The 24,950-nt window shown below is 31.6% G+C and overlaps 1 protein-coding gene and 1 long non-coding RNA gene across 14 annotated transcripts; one reads left to right on the forward strand and one right to left on the reverse strand.

The window, feature by feature from the left end:
• Window positions 1-511: 511 nt before the first annotated feature.
• On the reverse strand, window positions 512-22,401 carry LOC146898182 (carotenoid 9,10(9',10')-cleavage dioxygenase 1-like). 4 transcript variants are annotated; one of them, XM_085738520.1, is made up of 16 exons: window positions 22,252-22,401; window positions 21,859-22,168; window positions 20,835-20,905; window positions 20,662-20,676; window positions 20,320-20,431; window positions 20,119-20,218; window positions 19,915-19,977; window positions 19,698-19,808; window positions 19,226-19,410; window positions 18,998-19,136; window positions 18,604-18,721; window positions 18,412-18,513; window positions 17,694-17,918; window positions 17,484-17,595; window positions 16,337-16,397; window positions 512-1,436 (listed from the first exon to the last, which is right to left on the reverse strand). In XM_085738520.1, exons 1-15 carry the CDS (start codon window positions 22,254-22,256, stop codon window positions 16,371-16,373), a joined length of 1,695 nt encoding a protein of 564 aa, XP_085594646.1. In that variant the 5' UTR covers window positions 22,257-22,401; the 3' UTR covers window positions 512-1,436; window positions 16,337-16,370. The 4 variants fall into 4 exon arrangements, with proteins under 4 accessions (XP_085594646.1, XP_085594645.1, XP_085594643.1 ...); XM_085738519.1 differs by lacking the exon at window positions 512-1,436 and adding an exon at window positions 15,735-16,193; XM_085738517.1 differs by lacking the exon at window positions 512-1,436 and adding an exon at window positions 15,736-16,189.
• On the forward strand, window positions 6,303-10,812 carry LOC146898183 (uncharacterized). 10 transcript variants are annotated; one of them, XR_015021633.1, is made up of 7 exons: window positions 6,303-6,643; window positions 7,060-7,084; window positions 7,177-7,318; window positions 8,484-8,620; window positions 8,699-8,926; window positions 9,623-9,700; window positions 10,418-10,812. It is a non-coding gene; the product is annotated as an uncharacterized LOC146898183 (long non-coding RNA). The 10 variants fall into 10 exon arrangements; XR_015021634.1 differs by having other exon boundaries at window positions 7,180-7,318; XR_015021635.1 differs by lacking the exon at window positions 7,060-7,084 and adding an exon at window positions 7,793-7,882 and having other exon boundaries at window positions 7,180-7,318.
• Window positions 22,402-24,950: the final 2,549 nt, after the last annotated feature.

The raw sequence follows: 24,950 nt of genomic DNA on the forward strand, positions 1-24,950 counted from the left end.
GTTGATATTAATAGTTTATTTAACATATTATGGGTTATATTCTTTCAAAAAAAAATTATGAGTTATATCACCCAAAAAATTATGAGTTATATAAAAAAAATTACGTGTGTTATAATATGAGCAATATTTTTTCTTTTATTACTTTTGAATTATATGGATTTCCAATAAATATAATACATATCCTTCAAAAAAAAATTATACATATAAAACAAACACTAATGTTGTTTATAATTTTTTTCAATTTAGATAACTACAGTTTATTTATTATTTGTCAAAAAAAAAACTAGAATTAATTTATGTTATATAATACGAGTAATCTTTTTTCTTTTATTTTTGATGGAAATCTTTTTCCTTTTATAACTTCTGAATTATACGGACATTTTATAATGAATATTATACATAAAATACAGACAATAATATTATGTATATCCTTTTATAACTTCTGAATTATACGTACATTTTATAATGAATATTGTACATAAAATACAGTCATTAATATTATGTACATAACCCAAACAACGCCGAAAATATACACTAATAATCATATACAACAAAGATGCTCCCTTCATCCCTTATTATAAGCACTCTTTGAGGAAGAAAAAAAATTGTCCTAATTTTTTTTCCTGTCCAATAGATTCAGGCTCAGCAATCTTCTCCCCAGGCTCTATTTCCGACCCAGTCTTAGCAATCTTCTTCCCAGGCTCAAGTACAAACTCAGTTTCAGCAATCTTCTTCCCTGGCAGTTCAGACTCAGTCTCAGAAATCTTCTTCCCAGGCTGCTCAAGTACAGACTCAGTCTCAGCAATCTTCTTCCCAGGTTGTTCAACTACAGACTCAGTCTCAGCAATCTTCTTCCCAGGCAGTTCCCTCACATCAATTTGTAATGTATATGATTTGTAAAAAAGTAAAAAAGTTTCAACAGATATAATGTATTTGAAGCATTTGGGACCTCCGGGAGTAAATCTGTAAGAGAACACTGTAAAAACACATATATCAATCAAAATAATCAAACAACAATCCGTTCTGTTTTGTTATATATCATCATCATATAATATATCTCACAAGCATACAACATTTCTTAAAAACTTATTATGATGTAGAGACCTCATAATATTTAGATTAAGATAGGGTGAATTAGCCATACTTTTTTACGATTTCAAAACCATCCTTTTAAGGAAGGATGGTAACTGAGAAAATAGTATCAACCAGTAGATAGGATGGTAAATGATAAAATAGTATCAACCGGTAGATGACATTCGGCTGCTGGATCCAGATAAAAACCCAAGGAAGGTGAGTAACCGTGTCGAACAAACTTGACTCTCCAATGGAAGTCGCCCTTAGATACAAATATCAAGTTCTGCACTATCTTGAACTTGTTTCCTTCCGCATGGTTAATGTTTTCAATGACCCATTGAACAGAAGACTCGTCCATGGTGCTGAAAGGGGGAAAGAGAGATTAGAAAACCCTAATTACAAAATTAATTAAATTTAAGATAGAAATTATAAATATAATTGAAAATATAAACAAAATTAAATTTTTAAATTACGGTTTGTTCAAGCAAACCCTACTAATTGAAAGAACAAACCCTAAAAATCCTATTTTTAAATTAGGGTTTGTTCAATCAAACCCTACTAATTGAAAGAACAAACTGAATTAAACCCCACTTACCCTAATTGAAAGAGTTGAAAATAGGAAAAAATAAAATATGAGAAGAAGAAGAAGACGGGGGGGGGGGGGGGGGCACAGAGAGAGAGAGAGTGGGGGGGGGGGGGGGGTACCGAAGGACACTAGAGAGGAGAGGAGTGAGAAAGAACACTAGAGAGGAGAAGAGCATAGAAAGCGTCGTTTCACAAAAGGAAGGAAAACGGAATCGAACGAACGTGAGAGTGAGAGTGAGTGTGAGAGTGAGGTTTTGTAGATTGTTAGTGCCTACGGTGGGATATGGGCCAAACCACGTTTTTTCTAAGAGGTTTACTTTTCCCATCCTGTGGGTTTCCTCGCGCGCCCTATTTTTTTCAAAAATGCCCTTGAGTTTCCGGATTTTATAATCCGGAATGGTGTTTTCTTTTGTTAAAGGTGAAAAAATGAGTAACGAATTTTTCCGGATTTTGTAATCCGGAAACTTCAAAAAATAGGGGGCATTACATGATGTTTCCGGATTACATAATCCGGAAACCCCCTAAACTCCCTTTTTCAAGGTAAAACAGTTCGGATTATATAATCTGAACTGTATCATAACAAATTCTAAACATATGTTGTAACATGAATAGTCATTTTAGGGACAATATTAATCTTCCTAACTCTTATCCTTCTGTTTTTTGGTCATTGTTACCTGTTCTTAGTCAAAAATCGGGTTTTCGGGCTACTTGATCGGATTGCTCCGAAACTTCCCCAGAAAATCAAAAAAAATTCAAGGACCATGACTCCCCTAGAAGGGACTTCTTACGAGACTCCGCCCCTCAAAATCAAAATTCCATCGTTTAGACCCATTTTTAATTTTTTTAATTTTTCATATGCTCAGAAAAATCCGAAAAAAATTTGCATTAATTTTATTTGATTTTTAGAATTTTTTGTGCTATTTTTATGATTTTATTTGACAGGTTTTTAGCATTTTTTATTTAGTTTTTTTGTTGTTTTTAAAACCAAAACTCAAAACTGCTGAAATGTGAGAGAGTCTGATGGCTGATTATACATAAGAATTGTCCGGATTATAAAATCCGAAACAGTAAACATGAATCCGGATTTTAAAATCCGGAATGCACAAAGGCATTTTTGGAAATTTTACATGACGACGCGGGAGAAGGCCATAGGGTGAGAATAGTGATTCTCTTTTTCTACTGCTATCACAATATAAAATTCTTGCCCGTAAATCCTTCTTCTAAGCAAGGAATTGTTTTTTGGCGGTTTTTACATAGTTGTTTCAATGTTAGGATCATGAAGTCATTGTAGAATTCATAAAGAATGACATGTAACAAGCCTTAACTTTTAAATTGTTAAACAACTAGTGTGTAACCCGTGCCGATGCACGGGTTGACTGAACCAGTGTGACAGTTACAGACTAATGCACCAAATTCTTCAAGTATAAATTCGGCAGTATGCTCAAGCGACAACGAATGTGCAACAATGGCAAGGTGTCAAATATATTTCGAAGCTACAGTTTGAATCACACAGACGAATAATTTAAATCGAAATAACATGTATTGAACCAAAACAAGTAACAGTCAAACTATAATTAGAAACTTGCCATAAATATAACGACAGACGATAGGAAAGTACAATGGGGTTACAGACTACATTCCTTACAATTAATATCAACTAATCACGACACAATCTGTAAAGTTAGACATAACTTTTATTCTACATAACATTGTCACGACCAAATTATCTTTTAACGCAGAACAACACTAAACATTAGAAACTACAACAATGATTCATCAGTACAATGAAATATCTTCAAAGGACGATCTCCAGTGTAAAGAATTCCCAATCACATTCATCCGGTACAACCCCACACGAACAAAAAGTCAACTGCAACATTCATTATTCTTCGAGGATACTGCATTTTCACCTGAACTATATCAAATAGAGTACAAATTTAGTATATACACATTTTTTTTTGCAAGATCGTAACACATATAAAAACCACTATAAACAAATAATGTAAAAAACCAATGACCAGCACAGATACCATTTACGACATTCATCAAAATTGGAACAAAAGTTCTCCATTTTTAAATACATAAAATTTGCTTAGATTCTTTGAGATTCTGAGAGAAATGTAAAACAATTAAAGTTTCCAAAATTACAAAAAAAAATTAATAGAAGAAAATTGGTGAATTAGAACAATACCTTAACAAAAGGTAATCATCCAGGCGAAGCCTAACAATGGAAGAACACTACACACCATTAACACTACAAAGACCACTCCCAACTCATCCAAATCGATGATAATAATTAGTAGCAGAATAAACACAAGCAAGGTGATGCAGAGAAGGAAACACTTGCCCATCCTTGAAAACATGAATTTTTTTAATGAGAAGGGTGTGAAAGATAGGAAGGAAGGTGGGATATTAATAGATTTGATTTTGTAAAGTGGCTGCTACTGTTCATAACCGTTGAAACACTGTTCATAGCCGTTTGTTCAGTTAATTAATTTTTTTTTTTAAATTTGAATTTCGCTCTACCCATTGTTTGTTACCGTTGGCGGTCTAATTACTGCTCGTTACACTAAATGGTGAAAAAATAGTTTTAAAAAAGTTTACATGTGTTTTTTATATCCATCAACACCAACAGGTAATATTTATTAAAAAAAATATTAAGGTTACATATGTTCTTGGTCCCCATCAACTCTAAGTGGTAATAAATAACGAATACACTCGAGGACTAATTTGATCTTGATAACCAAATTAAATGCAGCAACAAATTCATAAAACAGTACGACGGTAAAATTATGAAAGTACTGCATTAATATATGTGACGATTGGGTGGAAATAACGTCGGCCACAGACTACACGACATCACCGCGACACTTGAACAAATATAATCACAATGCAAGAAATAGAAACAAATCACCTTCACCTCAATTCCAAAAACGAAATCCAAAACATAAAAAAAAAAAAAAAAAACAATGTACAAAACATTTAAAAAAAGTACTACATCAATATATGTGATGCATGGGTGGAATTAACAATGGCTATAGACTACACAACCTCTTCTTCAAAAAAAAAAAAGACTACACAACCTCACCACGACACATGAACAAAAACTAAAACTAATAAAGTTGTAAATTTCTTGGACAATTTTTTGTACCAATTCTTTTGGGATAACAATTACATTTTACGACATTCCTCATATTATTCTTGTTCCATTTCGAGTTATTAAAATTAATTTTAAGTTTTCTACTATGATACCACCACTACACAGGATCACAAACTAAAACTAAGAAAAAAAAACTTGTTAGTCCATCTTATTAAGATTATTAATTGTTAATTAGTATAATTAAATTTTGACTGGGCATCGAACCGAATAAAGTAGACATTGAATTTCAAAAATAATAATTAGTATTCAATTATTTTTATTCTTTGAAATTTGAAAAGAAAAATTGAAGGAATATTTGAAAATATTTTATCCAACAAAATAAATATTTCGAATAAGTTTTTCAAGATATATTTGAAGATGAGGATACTTTGAAAATTAAATGATATAAGGCCCATTTGTTAAGGATTAAAATAAAAGTGATTTTGACATAAAATAATTTAGAGATTATATTTTAGAGATTATGAAAAATCAGAATCTATTTTGCGTTTATTTACCGTAATAAAAATCACTTTTTTTTAAATAAATAATTTTGTTTGTTTGGAAACAACTATATAAAAGGTATTTTAATTTAGAGATTATATTTTAGAGATTATGAAAAATCAGAATCTATTTTGCGTTTATTTACCGTAATAAAAATCACTTTTTTTTAAACAAATAATTTTGTTTGTTTGGAAACAACTATATAAAAGGTATTTTTTGTTACGAAATTAGTTCAATATTTAAACCATACTTTCTCTCTTCTCTAAAAAAAATCTATTTTTTGAGAAGCTGCTCTTAGGGCCCGTTTGTTACAGATAAAAATAAAAGTGATTTTCACATAAAATAATTTAGAGATTTTATGAAAAATCATAATTTATTTTGCATTTGTTTACCGTAGTAAAAATTCACTTCTTTAAAACAATAATTTAGTTTGTTTGGATACAACTATATAAAAGCAATTTTTTTGTTACAAAATTAGTTCAATTTTTAGATCCATATTTTCTCTTTTCTCTAAAAAAAAAAAATCTATTTTTTGAGAAGCTGCTCTCAACAGCTTCTCATTTGAAGCTGTTTTCAGATTTTGATTTTTTTAAAAATCTGTAACAAACGGATGCAATATTTTTAAAAGCGATTATTTTCATAAAAAAAGTGATTTTTTTCCTAAAGAAAAACTATAACAAACGGGCTCTTAACGACTTTTCATTTAAAGCCGTTTTTATATTCTAATTTTTTTTTAAAAAGCTGTAACAAACAGATACAAAACTCTTAAAAGTGATTATTTTTTTAAAAAAGTGGTTTTTTTATTAAAAAAAACTATAACAAACTCATAAATTCTAGGTTTGAGATTGTTTTAGTAAATAGTAAGTTTAAAATGCAGATTTGAACATATTGCAATTTACACCACCGTTATTGGCATACACCCTCCTATGAAAGTAATCAGAAGTGGGCCAAGCCCAAGTGCCCAACCTTCTTCATCAAACCCGGTCCGACCCTCTTCTCCCACACTCATTTCTGATTCTTCTCATTTCAAACCCTAGAACAAACAAACCACGTTTTCTCCATCTTCCTCATTAAACCCTTACCGCCGTAGCCGCCGCCTTTTCTCCCCTGAACCACCCCAAAATCGGCCTTGTTTTGCCAACCAAACCATGTTTTCTTCATCTCCTCAACCTTCTCTATCATTTTATCGGGATAGAATCACAAAAAGAGAATATCTAAAAAATGGGTATCCCTTTTGAAGGAGTTTTCTGAGCAACCTGAGGTCGTTTCATCAATCGAGTTTCATGTCTTTTATTCTCTACTTCTCCTTAACAAAATCTCGATGGAAGAATCTCACTAAAATGGGTATTTTTTTTTCATTTTTATTTCAATAGACAGTTCTGCCTGTCTTATTTTTGCTTTATTTATATTATCCTTTTGCAAAATCTTGTGTTTCATATTTTTTCTTCATTTTTCGAAATTAAATACTTTACCTTTCGGCTATGTTAAGTTTCTATTCTTTTTGGTTGTGTTAGATTTGAATACCAACTGATGTTCTTTGATGTGTCTGTTAAATTAATATGGTACCCAGTACCGACTTTAGGTGGTGGAAAAAATTGTTTTGCTCCCCTCACTTGTGGAAACTAATGTATTTATTAATACTTTTCAAATTGATATTGTCATATGATCGATAATGCTGGTGGCATGCCTCCAGAAATATTTGGTGTCTAGAAACATGGTCTTACATGTATATTGATATTTGAAAAAACATAATCTTGCAGAACCTGTAAATTCAGAGAATTGATGGTATGTTGTGTTATTTTCAATTATTTTGAGCTAAAAATATTTACAAATCTTGCCATCCTTGCCATCTTAATTGTCTTTTGTGAAACTTTTAGCAGGTTTTCAAGATACAAATACAAATGGAAAGAAATAGCGAGTTAAGCTTATCAAAGTTCAAGAGGGTGTTTTTTGTGTGGAAGTAGTCCCGGCCAAAAAAGTAGTTATCAAGATGCTGCGGTTGAACTTGGAAATGAATTGGTATATACTAATAATAATTACCCTTACTCTATGACATGTTTCCTTTTTCCTTGTCTTTTATGTACTGTTCTTGAAAAATCAAAATTGAATCAATTAGGCCCCTTAGTTCAGTTGGTTATGTCAGGACATTTTTTTTTTTATTTTGTAAATTTGAATATCTTAAGCCTTCTATTATATGAGATTGCTTCCCATCTGAGTTATAGAATCCAAAAACTGATTTTCCTCAATTCACTTTAATGATCTTAATTCAAATGTTCATTATTCAAATTTAGTTAGTTGTGTTGAAATGTCATAAAATGCATTTGATCAATGCTATTGTTAATGGATGAACTAATCTTTATACTAATGTTTATTGAATTCTAAACAATTACATTCTCTAGTATTTTGTAAATTAAATTATGATTTTGTATGCAGATTTAGTCCTGTTAAGAGTTAATTTGCACACTAAGAAATATGATTATCATGTATTTGCAGGTTAACATTTTAGACTATTTGAATATAATGCATAGAAAGCTTTAAGACTTTTGAAGTCAACCTGCAGTTTGGCCTACTACTTTTGATCATGTATGTTTGTGCTTTTAAGTTGTAACAATATCTAATATGATAAATCAAAGCCTTTTTTCTAAAAATAAGAAAAACAAACCCAAAAAGAAATATACCTTACATGTAATTTTCTCATAACATAGAAAGTGTAGTTTTTTTCTTTAAAGTTATTCAATTCAAATAATTGATACCATAAAAGCATTTTCATTCATAACTTCATCCAAATGCATCATGAACGATGACACCTTGTAATAACTTTGGTTAAATAGTTTAAAGCTGCTATATCATGTCTTGGGTCGTTCACAATCTCGCTTGATGTCTGCATACTATATGTATAAAAGTACTCTTTGTATGAACCACCAATTTTTCCTGCAAAAATCAGTTGTGATTTGTGATGGAAAAAATATATGTATTATTTGCAATGTGACTACTCTACTCATCATGCTACTCATACTTCTACCTATTTAACATTTGGCTAAGTTTATTATTATATTGAATATATTTAATTGATAGATTAAATGTACTTCAAATCAAATCTATTGTCATGAATTTAGCAACTATTAGCAAATTATTTTGTTGCATTCATTGATATGAATTCAACTTAATTATTTTATTTGTGCAGGTAATTTGGCCTTCAATAAAAATGCATATGGGAGATTAGAATGCTGCATTGAAGGCTGCCAGTGACGCTAGCCAATGAGATAATACACACCCTAGCCAAGAATCTTTGATAGTCTGATATTCAACTGGAGCACACAGGTAGATTTTTGTTTTGAAAGTTTGTCTTGTTTTGTTGGATAACTAAACTTACCAACATTAATGCTAAACTATTTTCAGGTTTACAAAGATAGTTGGGGTCTGAAGGTGATAATAATTTACTGAGACATTTTGTGGTTAAAGTTACTTTTGTAATCTACACAAAGTTGGAAGTAATCCTGTTCTTGTTTACATGCTTGCTGGGCTGCTGGCCAAACACTTTGAGAAACTGTGTGATGAAGGAGTTGCCAAATTTGCTTCCACATAACTGAAAGGAGAAAAAGACATGTCCTAAGACATATATTCACTGTAAGTACAAAAAAATATTCACTGTAAGTACAAAAAAATATGAAAACAATTGCATTTAACTTATGTTAATGAATCTCTTTTTTGGACAAACATGCTGGCTTTTGTGTTAGTATATTGATAATATTTAATTTACAGTATATTTTTAAAACAAATTTGTCTTGTATTAGCTATTTAATTACTATTTTTAATAAAGAAGATAGTCTCAAAAATTGATGAATAAAGTACTTAGTAGTAATTATTCGTTCCTTGTGGCATTTGAATAGAAAGATTAATATAGACTAATTATGCTAGCCTTGTGAGCTGAACACATGTTGAAAAACCTCATGTGAATCTAGGAATACATCTTATTTTAAGTCATAATATATATGAAGGAAACTCAAAGGGGTGAAATTGGCACATCAAATTTGTACCTCTCAGATTCCAAATACAACCAAAAGATGCAGAAAAAGCAATTGATTTATGTTAAGAGAGATACAAATTAGAACTTGCTTGCAGATGTACATGTTATGACTATTGATTCAAATCCATTGTTTTAACTTACTTGTACATATATTTGGAATCAATAGTTATAACATGGGCAAGTGTGCATATGTATTATGACTTAAAATTCTGGGTTTGTTTTATTTTTCTTTTAATATTCACTTTATATTAATGAAAGTTTACTTTTTAAAATGGGCTTTTGATTTACTATTTCAGGTGAGAAGAAGAGTTGTCTGCCTTTGAAATTTTTAGATGGTTCTTTCCCAGCCAGTTTTATCACCACCATAATTGATTGTAAGCTCAGAACCATTGATCTTGTTGTTACTATAACATGAGATAATGCAACAAATTGATAATATAACATGATATAATGGAACAAAGTTGTTTTTTATTTATTCTACATGCTTTTATGTCCCTTTTCTCGACTCTTGATGTGTTATAAATCATCATACATTCTTGTATATAATTGCAAGCATTGCTCAAACAATTATGTTAGTTTTCTCTTTATATATGTTTAGATGGACTGCCATATCCATACCTTGGACAGATTGCATAAAAGATTAAATTTTCCTCAGACTGATGTTTACTTTCAAAATAAAAATTAACTTTTGTGAAATATTCCAATTACTGTGCTCTTTTGGTGTGCCTTCATGCTGCTTGTGTGCTTCATTCAAGAATTTCATGAATTGGCTGTGGAAACTTATGTATTGGAAACTAAGAAAGACAAAAAATTGCATGTTGAATATACAAATGGAGAATGACAATATATCCTTGAATTTGTAGATATCTTGTAGAAAAGAATACATACCAATGAACTTCAGTTAATAGTTACAATAACTTATACATGTGCATATATAAATTCAGATATAACTCATGCCGAGTAATTTTTGTTATCTTTGAAGCAAAAAAGTAGTAAAAGATATCATGATTCATTTTGTGATTGACATTTATGAATTTCGTATGAATGAAGTATTTTCAATAATTGTGTTCTTCTTTTCTTTTTTTTGGCAGATTGCATACAAAAGAAAGCTTTAAAGGGAGAAAAGGATCAAGTAGAGATGAAAGGAAACATACATGTTAATTTTGGAATGGAATGGAGAAACTCATCACAATGCAGAGTGCAGCTGAACACCAATGCCTGGGACAAAGCTTCTCCTAGTATTAGTATTTATAGATTTTTTTTTAGAGGCTATATAAATTTTTGCAGGGCTAAAAGGTTGAAAAAATGGGATAAAATCCCACAAAATCTGGAAAGTGTTTTTACTTTGTGAGACTGAAGTAAGTTTTCCAGCTGTAAAGTGTCCTTACTGTCAGAGTTGTCCTTTTATGTCTGCCAAAATTTCTTCCCCAGCAAGTAATAACAGAAATGTTGATCTACAGGAAAAATTAGGCAAAATTGGCTAGCATCTCTTGTAAGATTTATTGATATCAGACATTGCGTTAGGTATACATACCATTAAGCAGGAAAAGAGCCACTAATGCTACTAGTTGTAGCTTTTCTTTTTTCACGCTGGGAGGTGTGTGCAAACATGACTTTTTGGTTGTAGAAGCTATCCCAAACATAGGCACTGTTTGGTTTTTTAACACCATGCATTTAAATATAAATTTAATTTATTTACTATCGGTGTAAATATGTTTTACACTAACCGTCATATCATTGAAAACATTTGACTTTTATTGCAACAACTTTTAAGTCAAGTATATATTGGTTGTGATTTAGTGAGAGTATTATAACTTTCTATAGGTAGTGCAAATGACCTCCGGTCTCATATATATGTATTTTTTTTCTTCATATTTATTGAATAATTAACGTATCGAGTTTATAACATAGATTAGATACATCAAATGCATCAGTTATTCAATGAATAAAAAAAAAAGGGCCTTGTAACATCCCAGACTGCTTTTAGGATTGCCGACTAACCCCACAAACCAACACGAGTCTTTTCAGCGTGCTTTGTCCTCACTCGTACGCTTTCCGGGAAACTTCCCGGAAGGTCACCCATCCTAAGACTACTCCAAGTCAAGCACGCTTAACTGTGGAGTTCTTATGGAATGAGCTACCGAAAAGAAGATGCATCTTGTTGATATGGGTAGTACCTAACAATTCTTATAAGCCATCCTTCAACCATGTAGTCCCATACCTACACAGCCTCCGGATCCCTCTCATTCCGATGTGATTCGGTTCCTCTTATTAACGTGTGGTCATCCTTACAGATAGTGCCCGTTCCAACTGGCGGGAACCTTTCGTATCCAACTGGCGGGATATCGAAAGCCACGTCGTGGGTGTTACAGGTCTAGTGAAGAAAAATATTTTTTTACGGCTTCCATAGTCAAAGATAACAAACCAAAGGCTTCCATAGAAAAGATAACAAACCAAAACTAAAATATACATGGAACAGTTAGGTTTTCTTTCCAAAAATATCCTCAATTTTCAATACAAATAACACATGTAACAAATAGATAAGAATAACTTTAAATATTAAAACAAATATAACAAAACTATATGAATAAATATTTTTTTGTTTTTTCCTTTATCATTCAAAAAGTGTAACAAACTAGTTGAGTATATTTATACTTACTTTTTCACCATTCCAGTTATACCTTTAAACAACTTTTTCTATAATAAAATTGTTGTTGGTGTCATTAAAAAAAATAGATTATTGGTGTCATTAAAAAAAGAATTTAGATTATTGGTGTCATTAAAATAAGATAATCATGATTATTTTGATTTGTTATAACTTTTTTTATGACAGAAACAAACTTAACTCATTTCATTTATAATAGTAGTTTTAATACAAAATGACATATCATCATGAACTTAGGAATTAGCATAAGATAATGATGCCCTAGCTAACAAGTGGGCAACATTATTTACTTGTCTCCTAATGAAACTTATCTTAAAGTTTTGATGATTCATAAGTGAAACTTTGCAAGTGTTCAGAATCGCGCCGAACTTGATTTGTTATAACTTGAAAGCAACAAACATTTATATTTTTAGTCTTAATCAAAATTCATAAAAAAACATCGTTCATAATTTTCAAACTTTAACATAATAAAAAAAGCGGATAAAGAAAACAACCCCTTTAACACTTTTGGGTTGACTTTTGCTCTTTCCAAAAATGCCCTCGATTTTCAATACAAATAACATATGTAACAAATAGATAAGAATAAATTTAAATATTAAAAAAATGTAACAAACATGATAAGAATATATATATGTCTGATTTTTTTCCTATATCATTTAAAAAGTGTACCAAACTAGATGAGTATATTTATACTTACTTTTTTATTATCCCAATTATATCCTTAAACAACTTTTCTTATAATAAAGATTGTTGTTGGTGTCATAAAAATAATAATTTAGATTATATTTTTTTGTTATATTGTTGGTGTTATTGAAATATATAATCATGTTTAATTTGGTTTGTTATATCTACTAAGCAACAAATATTTATATTTTTAGTTTTAATCAAAATCAAAATTGCATAAAAAAACATAGTTCATAATTTTCAAATTTTATCGCAGTAAAAAAAAGCGTAAAGACGGGTTTTCGCTAGTGAAGTATAAGTATAACTAACTCCCAAACTTGCATAGAGGTTGATTTTTCTACCTAGGATTAAAATTTAAAACCTCCCTAATTTGATGAAACTCAATAAATTGGAAGAAGACTTGGTTTTGAAGGGCTTCAAAAAATTCTTTAAATTCTTTCATTTTTTGAGGTAAAAGACTAAGGTGATATTGGGGCAAGGATTCTCTAAACTTAGTAAAGTCTAAAGTCAGAAAATCAAGAGTTGTTCTTATAATAAACTCACAATTTATTGTTATGATATATCAACAATATTTATTTTTAATTATACTCACAAGGTTTGTCTTTATTGTTCTTTAGAAAATATACTATCAGTTGTGTTACAATTTAATGAAATTATACCTTTTATTATTTTGAACTAAATGAAATTATTTTACGTCCATTTATCATGCATATAATAACTTATATAGTTTTTTTTTCAAGAAGATATTATTCGGTATAACTATCCATTGTTGTTAATAATACATATAATAATAATAATAATAATATTTTTTGGTTACCGTTTATTGTTACATTTAATTGTTTTATAAAGTAGAAATACTTAAATGAAAATAAATATAGAATAAAATTTTAGTGAATAAATTTTAATTTAATTATATAATATAAAAGATATATTAAATTAATAAATTTAAAGTATTTTTTTAAAGAAAATTTAGATGACAAAATTACAAATACTTAAATATTAATTGATATAAATTTTATTATGAATTAAGAATGCCCTTTATGTCATTTTACATTTATCAGCTAGTTAAACCGCTAGTTTTACCAAACACTTCAGTTAGCTTATCAGCTATCAATCATCAGCTATAAGCTATCAGTCATCAACTATCAGCTAAAAGCTATCAACTAGCTTATGAACTATCCGCTATTAACAGAGCCATACAATAAAATGGGAAGGTCATGCTTCGATGGGTTTGCTCGGTAGATTCGCTTTTCCCGTAGTTTTCTAGTCGCTTTATTTTCTTTTTAAGTCTTTATTGCTAACATGTTTTCTGTACTTTGTGTTCGCAGGAAAAATGCAGAATGTTCAAGAGCTTGTGAAGAAGACTAGTAGAAAGCTAGTTGGAAGAGGCAGTGGCAAGAAGAAAGATGTCCACTCTGTCAGCAACCTAATAGCTGGGGCCGGTCTTGGCTCTTCTTCTCGGTACATCTGGTCGACGAGGACCATGCCGAGGAGATGGTCGGTGAATCAACCAATAGGAAAATGGTGGAGCCGACCGAAAAGGTGAAGGGTGTGTCGTCAAAGGCGTTCCTCTCAAATTTGAAGATGGCGACTTACTTCAGCTCCCTAATGTGTGGTCCGACCCTGATGGGTATGGTCCTCATTCGACCCTTTGCCTGAGTAACCCAGAGTTGAAGGTTATTCAGGACCTAGGGACCGTCGACCGGAGCAAAGCAATGACCGAAGCAATCATTGCTGCGACGAAAGCTTTGGAAATAGCGGTGGTCGTGAATAATACCTCGACCGAGGGTGAGGTCAAAGCGGATGTGCTGGGGAAGGAGAGGGACACATTGGCTGCTAAAATGACCAAGTTGGAGGAGGGGTTCGCTAGCTCGAAGACTATTGTAAAAGGGAAATACCGTTGCATCATTTTGTTAGAGAAGCATGTGGCGGATGCTCAATCTGCTTTAGAGCAGGTGGTCGAGGCCCAAAATAAGCTTGATGGGGAGAAGAAAGCCCTCGAGGAAGCTCTGCGCAAGGCCACCCTCCCCGGTGAAGATGAGCTTGAGGATACTGCCAGTCTGGATCATTTTGGTTTTATTGACAAAATTGGAGAGCTTGATAACAATTTGGTGGGCGCAGCTATGCATGCATGACTTTGAGAATATGATCGCGCAATTGAAGTTGGTGAACCCTGACGTCGAGCTGTGTGTCGAGGGGATTCACTTTCTTAAGTTTGTGGAGAATGGAGTGCTTATGACCCCTCATGCGGAGGAAGAAGAAGGTGGGCATGTTGAGAACGTCCAGGCTGAGATGGCCTTGTAATTTTTATTCTTTTCAAACAATGTTCCCTTTTGCTGTGACCGACCTTCGTGCCAATGAGAATGTGCGCCATTCGCGGTCAGTACCCCAAATATATGTAATTTTGGGGTGCTCGTTTCTTTATTATGCTTTGTATGAAAATGTATATTTTATTTTCTACTATGATGTGCAACCCAAGTGCTCGTTGCGTGAGGCTTTTATATCGAAATCTTTTTTAATTTCAAGTCGTTAGAGCGCAATCGATATCCTTGTATGTTTTTAAGAATAACCGACCTATATGCTCGTAATTTAGCTTTTGATTTAGATGTATGCTTCTAGGGTTAATTTGTAAATAATCCAAGCAATAAATCAAAAGTAGATTTGGTAAGCCGGATTCAGTAAGTCGGAGATGAGGTTCTTCCCCCCAATAGTCATTGCTTAGTTAAATAAAGTGATGACTGGGGATTCTGATGGCTGAGATCGCCAAATGGATCAATTCTTTAACTCGTTGTTTTGACTTAAAAGGTGTCTCCTTCCTCCCCTAAGTATTTCAAACTATTTAATTGTTTCTTAGTTTTCACCTTTATTAAATTTCATTTTAAATTATATTTCATTTAGCATAGATTTTGTCAAATTTAAGAGATAATTCATTCATTTTTTACAAGAGAGAGAGAGAGAGAGTCCGAACTACTAGTAATCTTTTTGTATTACTCATTTCATAGTAGTGGATTGCTAGTTGCTTATTAGTGTGTTGTTTCTCTCATTTTTCTTATCTCTGTTGTTTTGGTTATGCTTGTGGTATTGCTTAGACTTAAGTCTCTTTGTTGTTGTTGTTGCTGCTGCTTGAGGCTACTTTATTATTTGATTACTACTTCTTTTGCACCACGCATCTAATTTCTATATGGGTTCTTATTCGAAGACTACAATAAAAGAAGTTTTTTTTTACAAGAAAAAAAAAAAGGTTTTACTCTCATCTATTACTCTCTCCGTTTCAAAATATAAGCAAAATTTACTTAGAGTTTGCCTAACTACAAGTTTCCTTAGTTCCATGTAGTCTGCTGTTTCTTCCTTTGTTTATTTTCTTCTGAGGGTTTTGGCCTAGTCCCCCCTCTTCTTGTATATATTTTTCCTTTTTTTAATAAAATCTTAGAGTTTGGCAGCATAGGATGGAGGTTTCCCGGGGTGCCAACGTAGTTGGGATGTCGGTGTTTCCTCTTGATGCATGTCCTCTCTCCTTGCTTAGAAAAAAAAAATCTTTAGACAGTGACTTTAAACATAAGTTTAAAAATTTACAGACATAGCACATAAAAGTTTAGTTGTAAGAGAAGAGATAAAAAAAGATATAGGAACATGCACAGATCATTTTGTTCCGTTCACTTACTCCATATTGTGCAATGAGGTTGTCCACAAGTTTACTATTTATCTTGTTCTTGAAGTTGATCCTGTTAAGAGAGCCAGAAAAAAAAAAAGTTAACACCATGCATTTAAATATAAATTTAATTTATATTTACTATCGGTGTAAATATGTTTTACATTAACCGTCATATCATTGAAAACATTTGACTTTTATTGCAACAACTTTTAAGTCACGTATATATTGGTTGTGATTTAGTGAGAGTATTATAACTTTCTATCGGTAGTGCAAATGACCTCCGGTCTCATATATATGTAAAAAAAAATTCTTCATATTTATTGAATAATTAACATATCGAGTTTATAATATACATCAAATACATCAGTTATTCAATAAATAAATAAAAATGACCTTTCTCTCAAAAAAAAAAATGACCTAGTGAAGAAAAATATTTTTTTACGGCTTTCCATAGTCAAAGATAACAAGCCAAAACTATTCTTTGAAAGTTAAGAGGGCTTGGAAGAAACATAATTCAACGAAATGCAGGGGAATGAAGTATAAGTATAACTAACTCCCAAACTTGCATAGAGGTTGATTTTTCTACCAAGGATTAAAATTTAAAACCTCCCTAATTTGATGAAACTCAAAATAAATTGGAAGAAAACTTGGTTTTGGAGGGCTTCAAAAAATTCTTTAAATTCTTTCATTTTTTGAGGTAAAAGACTAAGGTGATATTGGGGCAAGGATTCTCTAAACTGAGTAAAGTCTAAAGTCAGAAAATCAAGAGTTGTTATTGTAATAAACTCACAATTTATTGTTATGAGATACCAACAATATTTATTTTTAATTTATTAATTAATGGTTGATATTGATCACTTTACACTTTAAATGAGTTTAGAGGAGCCAAATCCATAATAACTATTATGAGTTGATAACATATAGCCATAATCCATATTGATCACTTATTTTGTTTTTAATGATAAAATGAAGGAAAAAAATTATTTCATTCTATTTTGTTCCATCTTATTTTGAACAATTCAAATAATAGAACCATCAATAAATTCATTCCATCCCTTTCCATTTTCTTCAATCTAAACTAATATTCCTAACAATGTGGAGGAAATAGAAAGGAAGAAATGCAATGTATGAATAAGCAATTTGAAGTAACACAAACCTCTGTCATAAAGAAAGCATGGAAACCATATGGAACTCTTTGAGGCAATTCTACAACTGCAACTGGATCTGCTGACATCGTTTTTGCATCTATGACATGCACGAACGATTTCCTGTGGTATTATTGTTTAAACTCACTCTATTAGGGGGAAAAATCTTAATAAACTAAAACTAAATCATGTCATAGTCATAAATATAGAAAATTTGATACCTAGTATTCTCATCATGTACATAAAAGATCAAGTATCCATCATCTTCTTCAGAATCGGTCCCATGGTCGCGTGGGACATAAATAGCATCAGAGCAAAACGTTCCTCGTCCCAAGTCATAGAGACCATGAATATTTCCTCCAACTTCAGGTTCAGCATTCAAATCAAATTTTATAATCCCAGTTGCATTGCTGCCTAATATGGTTCCATATACATACTTCTGTTTCCTGATGAAACGAATATAGTAAAGTACATGTCATGGACTTCTGGTAGACATGCATAAACATGTTACTTTTCTGACTCCGACTTAAAACACGATTAGGAAAGCGCACGTGGTAGCACAATAATGTTCCTTTACAAATAAGTCAGTGTTGTCAATCGCAGATTGCACAAAATAGCAGTTAATTTAAATCTCGATGTGCAACAAAAGTGGTATAGCGCCTCTATTTGGCAACATTTTGTAATAGATAGCGTATCACATAACAAAAGCGACTTGCTCAAATTCCTCTACGTTGTTTAACAACATTTTGTACTAATTAGCGTATCATGGAACAATAGTGTACATCAGCTATTCAACAACATAGAAGCAAGCACATAAGAAAAAGGAATATGACAATTAAAATAACAACTATCAAATTAACCGATTAAGTAGACTAATTTACAAATTCAGTATTATGCCTACGCTAATTTTCAACATGGAAAGAATAAGAATAATCTTACCTGCCGGTGTATCTTTCATTCACCCTAGGAAAATCTACAGAATATGTTGATAGTTTCTTTTGAGCAGCTTTACCAGTTTTCATGTTAAATCTCATTTCATACCTGGAAATAGTTCAATAACTAGTAAATAATATAAAATAACATCAAGTAAAATTTGCATCATAAATTACAAATAGGAACAAGTATTTTTACAACTCATTTGAGAAATTTTTAAGTTTATCCTTGATATCCTCGGCGACCATGTCCAAATCTAGATTCTTTAGGCGGCACGTGATCAAAACAACTTCGTCCTCCTCCTCCCAAGCATTAGCTAGTGAAAAGAAGACATATAAAAGGTTATGGTGAACAGGTCAATAAGAATTAATGAAATTAAAGCACAGATTGAAGCTTAGTTTGGAATTCAAACTTTTATGCATAATTCATTGCTCTTATTCTATCTTGCAGTGGTTTGCATGGTACTGCAAGATGTATTTGACTTTTTTTATCATGCACCTCAATTCTAAGGACCACTGAGTTTTATGAATACATCATTGCAGAATATCAATCATCATATATTATATTTAGATACAAAAGCAAACAAACACACCATTATGAAATATGAAGCAGTTTGGCAACTCAAACCATCTTATATGTTTATCGTCCTTGGCATACCGATGTAGGACGCCGAAACGAGCTTTCTTGGTTGAATCAAAAGAGAATACCAGTTTCTTATTCTTCACCATTTCCTAAAAAATGAAATTCAAACTAACAATTGAGGGAACAACTAGTAAACTAATCTTTGGTCAGATTAAATGAATAGGAAAAACGGCAATACCATTGGCCTAAAGTACACAGGAAGATCCATAAAAATTGCATAATTTTCGGTTATGGCAAAGTCGTGCACCATGATGGGCTTTGATATTGTTATTGGAACAGGATCATGCATATAACCATCTTTTGAAATTACTCTGTATGTGATATATGGTGGTGTTTGTGAATATCCAAATGTGAACATCTCCCCTGCACAAACGATATTTACATCCTGGGATGAGAATGAGCATGAGCATGAAGCTCTCACACTGACACACGTCGACACTAGTAATAATAATTTAAGAAAATGATAGTAATAATAATTTAAGAAAATGAGAAGTAATTGATTGTAACGACATGTGTTAGTGTTGTGTCAATGAGAGACACTGACACGTTTCATACACAAGATATGTGATCGATTTGAAGTGTCAGTGCTTCATATGACTATTCTACCAAACCAGTCAACTTAATCACGTATTTGAAGATGATGGATTTACCGGTAAAAGGATCAACTTTTGGATGAGCGGTGAAATAATGGTCTAGTCTCTTGTCATAATCTAGCATACCAAGTGTGTGCAAATCACCATCTTCAAAAACTTTAATAGCATCTGCAGAATTCAAAATAACACTACTTGAGTTCTATAGAACAAGGACATTTAAGATCATAATTTCTGAAGGACATTTAAGTAAAAAAGAAAGAAAAAAAATACTCACAAGGTTTGTCTCGTTCCGAGAGTGCTAGAAGCATCGCATTGTGATATACAAGACCTGTATTAGCTGGTACGAATAAGAGTATGAGCACAAGTTAATATTATCAGTGCTGACAAAACTATGAAACACTATTTGAATTGTACCGAATAAATTGCAGAATGAAAAAAAAATCCCAGGGTTTTGTATTTGCCAAAAAGTTATAGTTACCTGTTCCAGTTCCATAAGAAACATCAAGTATTTTCAATTTTTCTCTTAATATTTGTATGATAACAATTAAAATTCCAAGTAGACCCTTGATATCTCCAACCTGGAAATGACATACGAGAAATATAAAACCAAAATTTGTTTATGATTAGTATGTTCTTTACTAAGCTTCTATATTTTTTACTGTGTACTTTCTTTTCATACCTTCATAAATTTAGGGCCTCCAAAGTACTCTTCTTGTTTAAGACGAGAAGTTCTCACGAAACGGGAAACATATGTTGCTTTTCCATCTTTGATGCGCAAACCATGAATCATTCTGCAATTCATTGATACGAAATTATAACCTTGTGTTAAAATCCTTTAACAGTAATGAAAAAGAAAGAACAACGCAAAAGGAGATACAAAAGGGAAGGAATAAAAGAAGGGGAAAACCGTCAAAGCCACTCGATGTTATGTTCATATATTGAGCCTAATCAAAAATCAGATATTGCTAATCCATTGATATGAAAAATATATTTATTTGCATAAAGGAAGAGAATTACGCACCCATCTCCATCAAACCTGCAAAAATAGAAATAAAAATCAATGTACTGATAAGCAAAATATATGGATCAAACCGAACTATAATTCAAAATCAATATTGATAACCTATGCAAGTTCTCAATATATACTGTTGAAATTGAAACCAGACAATGTAAAAAAGACAAGACAAAGTTTACCAATGATATCCAGCGACGGGAGAAAACTTTGGATTAGGTCCCACCCTGACAAACTCTCCATTCAAGCAATCCTGCATTAGACTTCAAATGGTTAGTGATGAGTGACAGGACCTGATATTGTTTTAATGTCAGATTGTATTACAGAAAAAATTTCTGTTTTGTTGAAATATAGATAGTTATACTCATTTTAGAGTTAGTTAGGGTACTAGATTAGTCGCTATATAAGTCACAAGTTGACTCATTTGTACCTCTCTTTTCATTTTTGTATCATTTCAACTATCATCAATACAATAATATCTTAAGCTTTTCCTCTCTTTTCATTTTTGTATCATTTTTGTATCATTTTCATGGATGCCATGTTTCTCAACATGTTTGATGAGCAATACCCCGCTGGCCACTTATCGGTTTTAAAAGAGGTCTGCGACTATGATCTAAGTTGCACATCAAGGTTTTTTATGTCTCCTCCGCAACGAACCCAAGGTGAGGTTGCATTGCACCAGCAGCATTAAAACGTGATTCTCAGCAATACTAAAGATTACAACAAAACTACAACTTAAAAACCTTGATCTTGATCATATAAATTATGTTCCTCCCACATGAAATTCAGAAAATAAAAAATAAAAAACATTAAATATATAAACAAACCCACCAGATGAGACATATATGCTCAAAGAGAAATGATTTTTAGCACACAATTTGACAATGAAATTCATCAACAATTTAGATGGTTAACGTTGGTTCAAAAATGTAGTAAATTGTTTAGTATACGGTTAACAAATATAATAATTTGTTGCAACTCATTAATCATTCACTCAACATGACTTTAAAATATATATTTGAACACAAATTGAATGATTAACAAATGAAGAAAAGTCCCTGTGAGCATAGCTCAGCTGGTAGGGAGTAGGGACAATGCATTGTAATGTGTTCGAACCCCGGACACGCCACTTATTCGTCTTAAAAGATGAATTCTAGCCACTAGGTCATTTGACCAAAAAAAAAATGAAGAAAAACAGTCACTAACCGGAAGGTGTCCTTTAACAGGAAGATCCTTAGTAGGAGGTGTCTCATCTTGAACCGGTGCAAAATTACCAGCAAGCCAATGATGAGGAAGTGAAGAATCATAAAACAACTTCACAACAAGCTTCTCTAATAAATCAATAACTTTTGAACTGAAACCTTTTCTAGGTCTTGGTTCCACCTTCAAAATCCCTCCTCTGAATGAAGAAGATTTGATCTTTACACAAATAGGTTTAGTAGTAGTGCTAAACTTGAAGACTTGTGTACCACGGTAACTTGCCAAGGAGTTTAACCTGCTGCTACTTATGTTACTACTGCATGGTAAAACAATTTTTTCTTTTAATGATTAAGAACAAAATATAAATGTGTTCATTATAAAAAATAATAAACAAATTACCTCATTAGTTTCCAATTTTATTGTTGGGATGTTTTCTATTTTCTGGGCCAAATTTTTGAGTTGTTATTCGTGGTACAGCAGCAAATGTTTGCTGTTTGGCCTTAACATTCAAATATATCTCCGTTCTTAGAGATGAGATGAGATAAGACAAGCAATTGATGATTTGATTTGAAGTCAGAATTTTATTTTGCCGCCAATTGAAGTCGGTGTCATTTAATGCTTCAACAGTGGCAACTAGACATACTACAATTTTTAAGGCATTTAGACAAGAGAAATGATATTTGAACAACCACTTTTAAACAACTTTTGTGACAACTTTCTCTCTCATACTCACATTATATTTTTATTCTCTCTCTTTTTTTTTCTCTCTCTATTGTTATTGTCCAATAAGAAGAGAGAAAAAAAGGTTGTCATTAAAGTTGTTTGATTTTGGTTGTCAAAATATCACTCCCCTTTAGACAAACATTTTTTTAGTATTGTTATCTTGTGCAAGAGGAATGCAGCAACACTTACGTTTCAACACTCTTTCTAGCACTCACTCTTTTATTGGATGAAATTAATGTACGTTTCACCACTTTGTGTTGGTTTAATTTTCAAAGTATAGACACATAATGATTTAAATCAATAAGAGAGTGAGTATTAGATAGAGTGTTCAAAAATGAATGTTGCTAGCATTACTCCATGTGCAATTGTACAATTTTTATGACATGTCAAGGAATTCACTATTACTCCCTCCGTCCCTCTCTTTTTATAGGAATAGTTTACAAAAATCTTGGGTATTATAAAAAATGTTTGAAGTAATAAATTTGTCATAAATGTATGTTATTATTACTAAATTACCTTTGCTTATTATTCAAAAAAAAAAATACCTTTGCTTATAGAGATGTTTAAAGTTAACTTTTCATATTTCAAGGTATATTGATAAGAGGAATGCTAGCAACACTCTCTTTTGAGCACTCACTCTTTTATTGGGTGAAATTAATGTAGGACATTAGGACCTACCCTTTGGAAATGGAACCCACATAAAGTGGTGGGACATACATTGATTTCATCCAATAAAAGGGTGAGTGTTAGAGAGAGTGTTCAAAAGAGAGTGTTGCTAGCACTTCTCATATTGATAATATTAATGAGGGCGTATTTGGAAAAAAGTAATAAATACATTTAGAAATTTGGAAATAGTCTTATACTTAAGGATTTTTTTTTTAAGTAGTCTTATAAAATGACATAAACTTTTGATTTACGAATTAAATGCACGGCACTACTTTTAAGAAGAAATTTTTATGACGGCTTTGTTTGTAAAAAATAGTAGACCACTAATAAGTGAGTTTATAGTTGATGAACTTATTATGGATGATGACTTATAAATTAATTTATACACCCTCCGGTCACTATTATAAGCAAAATTTTACTTTTTAGGTTCATTCATTAAATGATGTATATGGTCAATTTAATGGATCACATACATTATTTATTGAATGAACCTAAAAAGTAGATTTTTGCTTATAATAGTGATCGGAGGGTGTAGCTAATAAACTAGGTGACTGAGTGTGTAGTCTTGATAATTAATGTAAGATTCAAGTAATTTATAAATATTTCCCTAAAAAAAAGTAATTTATAAATATTTTTTTGACAAAAGTAATTTATAAATATGAAATTACATAAAAAAAAATGTGCATTTATTTAATATTTAATTTTTTCAATAAAAATTATAAGGATAAAATTGAGATTAAAAATGATAAGTTTTGAGTTATAAGTTACTTGAATTAACTTATCAAAAAACAACTATAAACTCATGAAAATAAGTTAGAAGCTCATTTAAAAATGACAGTTAACAAACTTTTTTTTTTACAAAAATAAAAGATATTCATTCATTAGTACATCTATACAATGCAAATTCGCTAAAAACAAAAAGGATGAATCTACGAACAAACTCACATCATCCATGTTAATAGCATAAAACGACAAAGTACAAAAGATGCACATATGATTATATTTAAGTCTCTGAAATATCATGTCTCCGGATCTGCAATGTTGACGACGCCAAAGTCATTGATTGGATCTGCACTGGATCAAAGTTGATCTGCGAATCTGAACCAAACAAATATCTGACCGAAACAAGAAAGACAAACAACGCCGCACTGAGACGACGAACAATCCAACGTCGCACTAAGACGACGAGATCACGAAAGAAAAAACGAAATAGATTTGAAAATCACTTATTTCAACAAAAGGGAAATAGAAAAATGAGTTAGATTGGTGATTTTAGATCAAAAATTGACCCTAAATCACCCCTCTTTGATAGATGAAGAGAAAAAACTAGGGTATGACGGCTCACAAAAGGGTATGACATGACAGACACAGTTAACAAATATGTCTTCTTAATCATACGATTTTACAAACTATAAATTATTAACTCAAATTTTCGTCTTGTGGTAAAAAAAAACCTCAAATTTTCGTCTTACCAAGGAGACCTTACGAATAAAAAAAATTGACAAAACGTTACGAGTACATTTTGATATTTGCGTTTAAATGTCTGCAACTAATTTTAACTTAAAATCTACAACCGCTTCATCCGACTCTCTTCGTGAGAATATCATGTCCAAGCTGAGTTCTGAATTTGCAATGAAGGATCTTGATCCTCTGAGTTATTTTTTAGGCATCTCTGTTACTCGTCATTCCGGATGTATTTTTCTCTCTCA

Source organism: Medicago sativa, chromosome 8, assembly GCF_051527215.1.
Source record: "Medicago sativa cultivar Bolivia chromosome 8, Bolivia_mono, whole genome shotgun sequence".
Taxonomy (NCBI): Eukaryota; Viridiplantae; Streptophyta; class Magnoliopsida; order Fabales; family Fabaceae; genus Medicago; species Medicago sativa.

Bases quoted from the DNA above. Each gene is read 5' to 3' on its own strand.
- LOC146898182 (XM_085738520.1), bottom strand. The intron at 20,906-21,858 runs GTTAGTGACTGT...AGTCTAATGCAG, and splicing joins CTGTTAAAGGACACCTTCCG to GATTGCTTGAATGGAGAGTT. The intron at 18,722-18,997 runs GTGTGTTTGTTT...TCTTTTCACTAG, and splicing joins CTGCTTCATATTTCATAATG to CTAATGCTTGGGAGGAGGAG.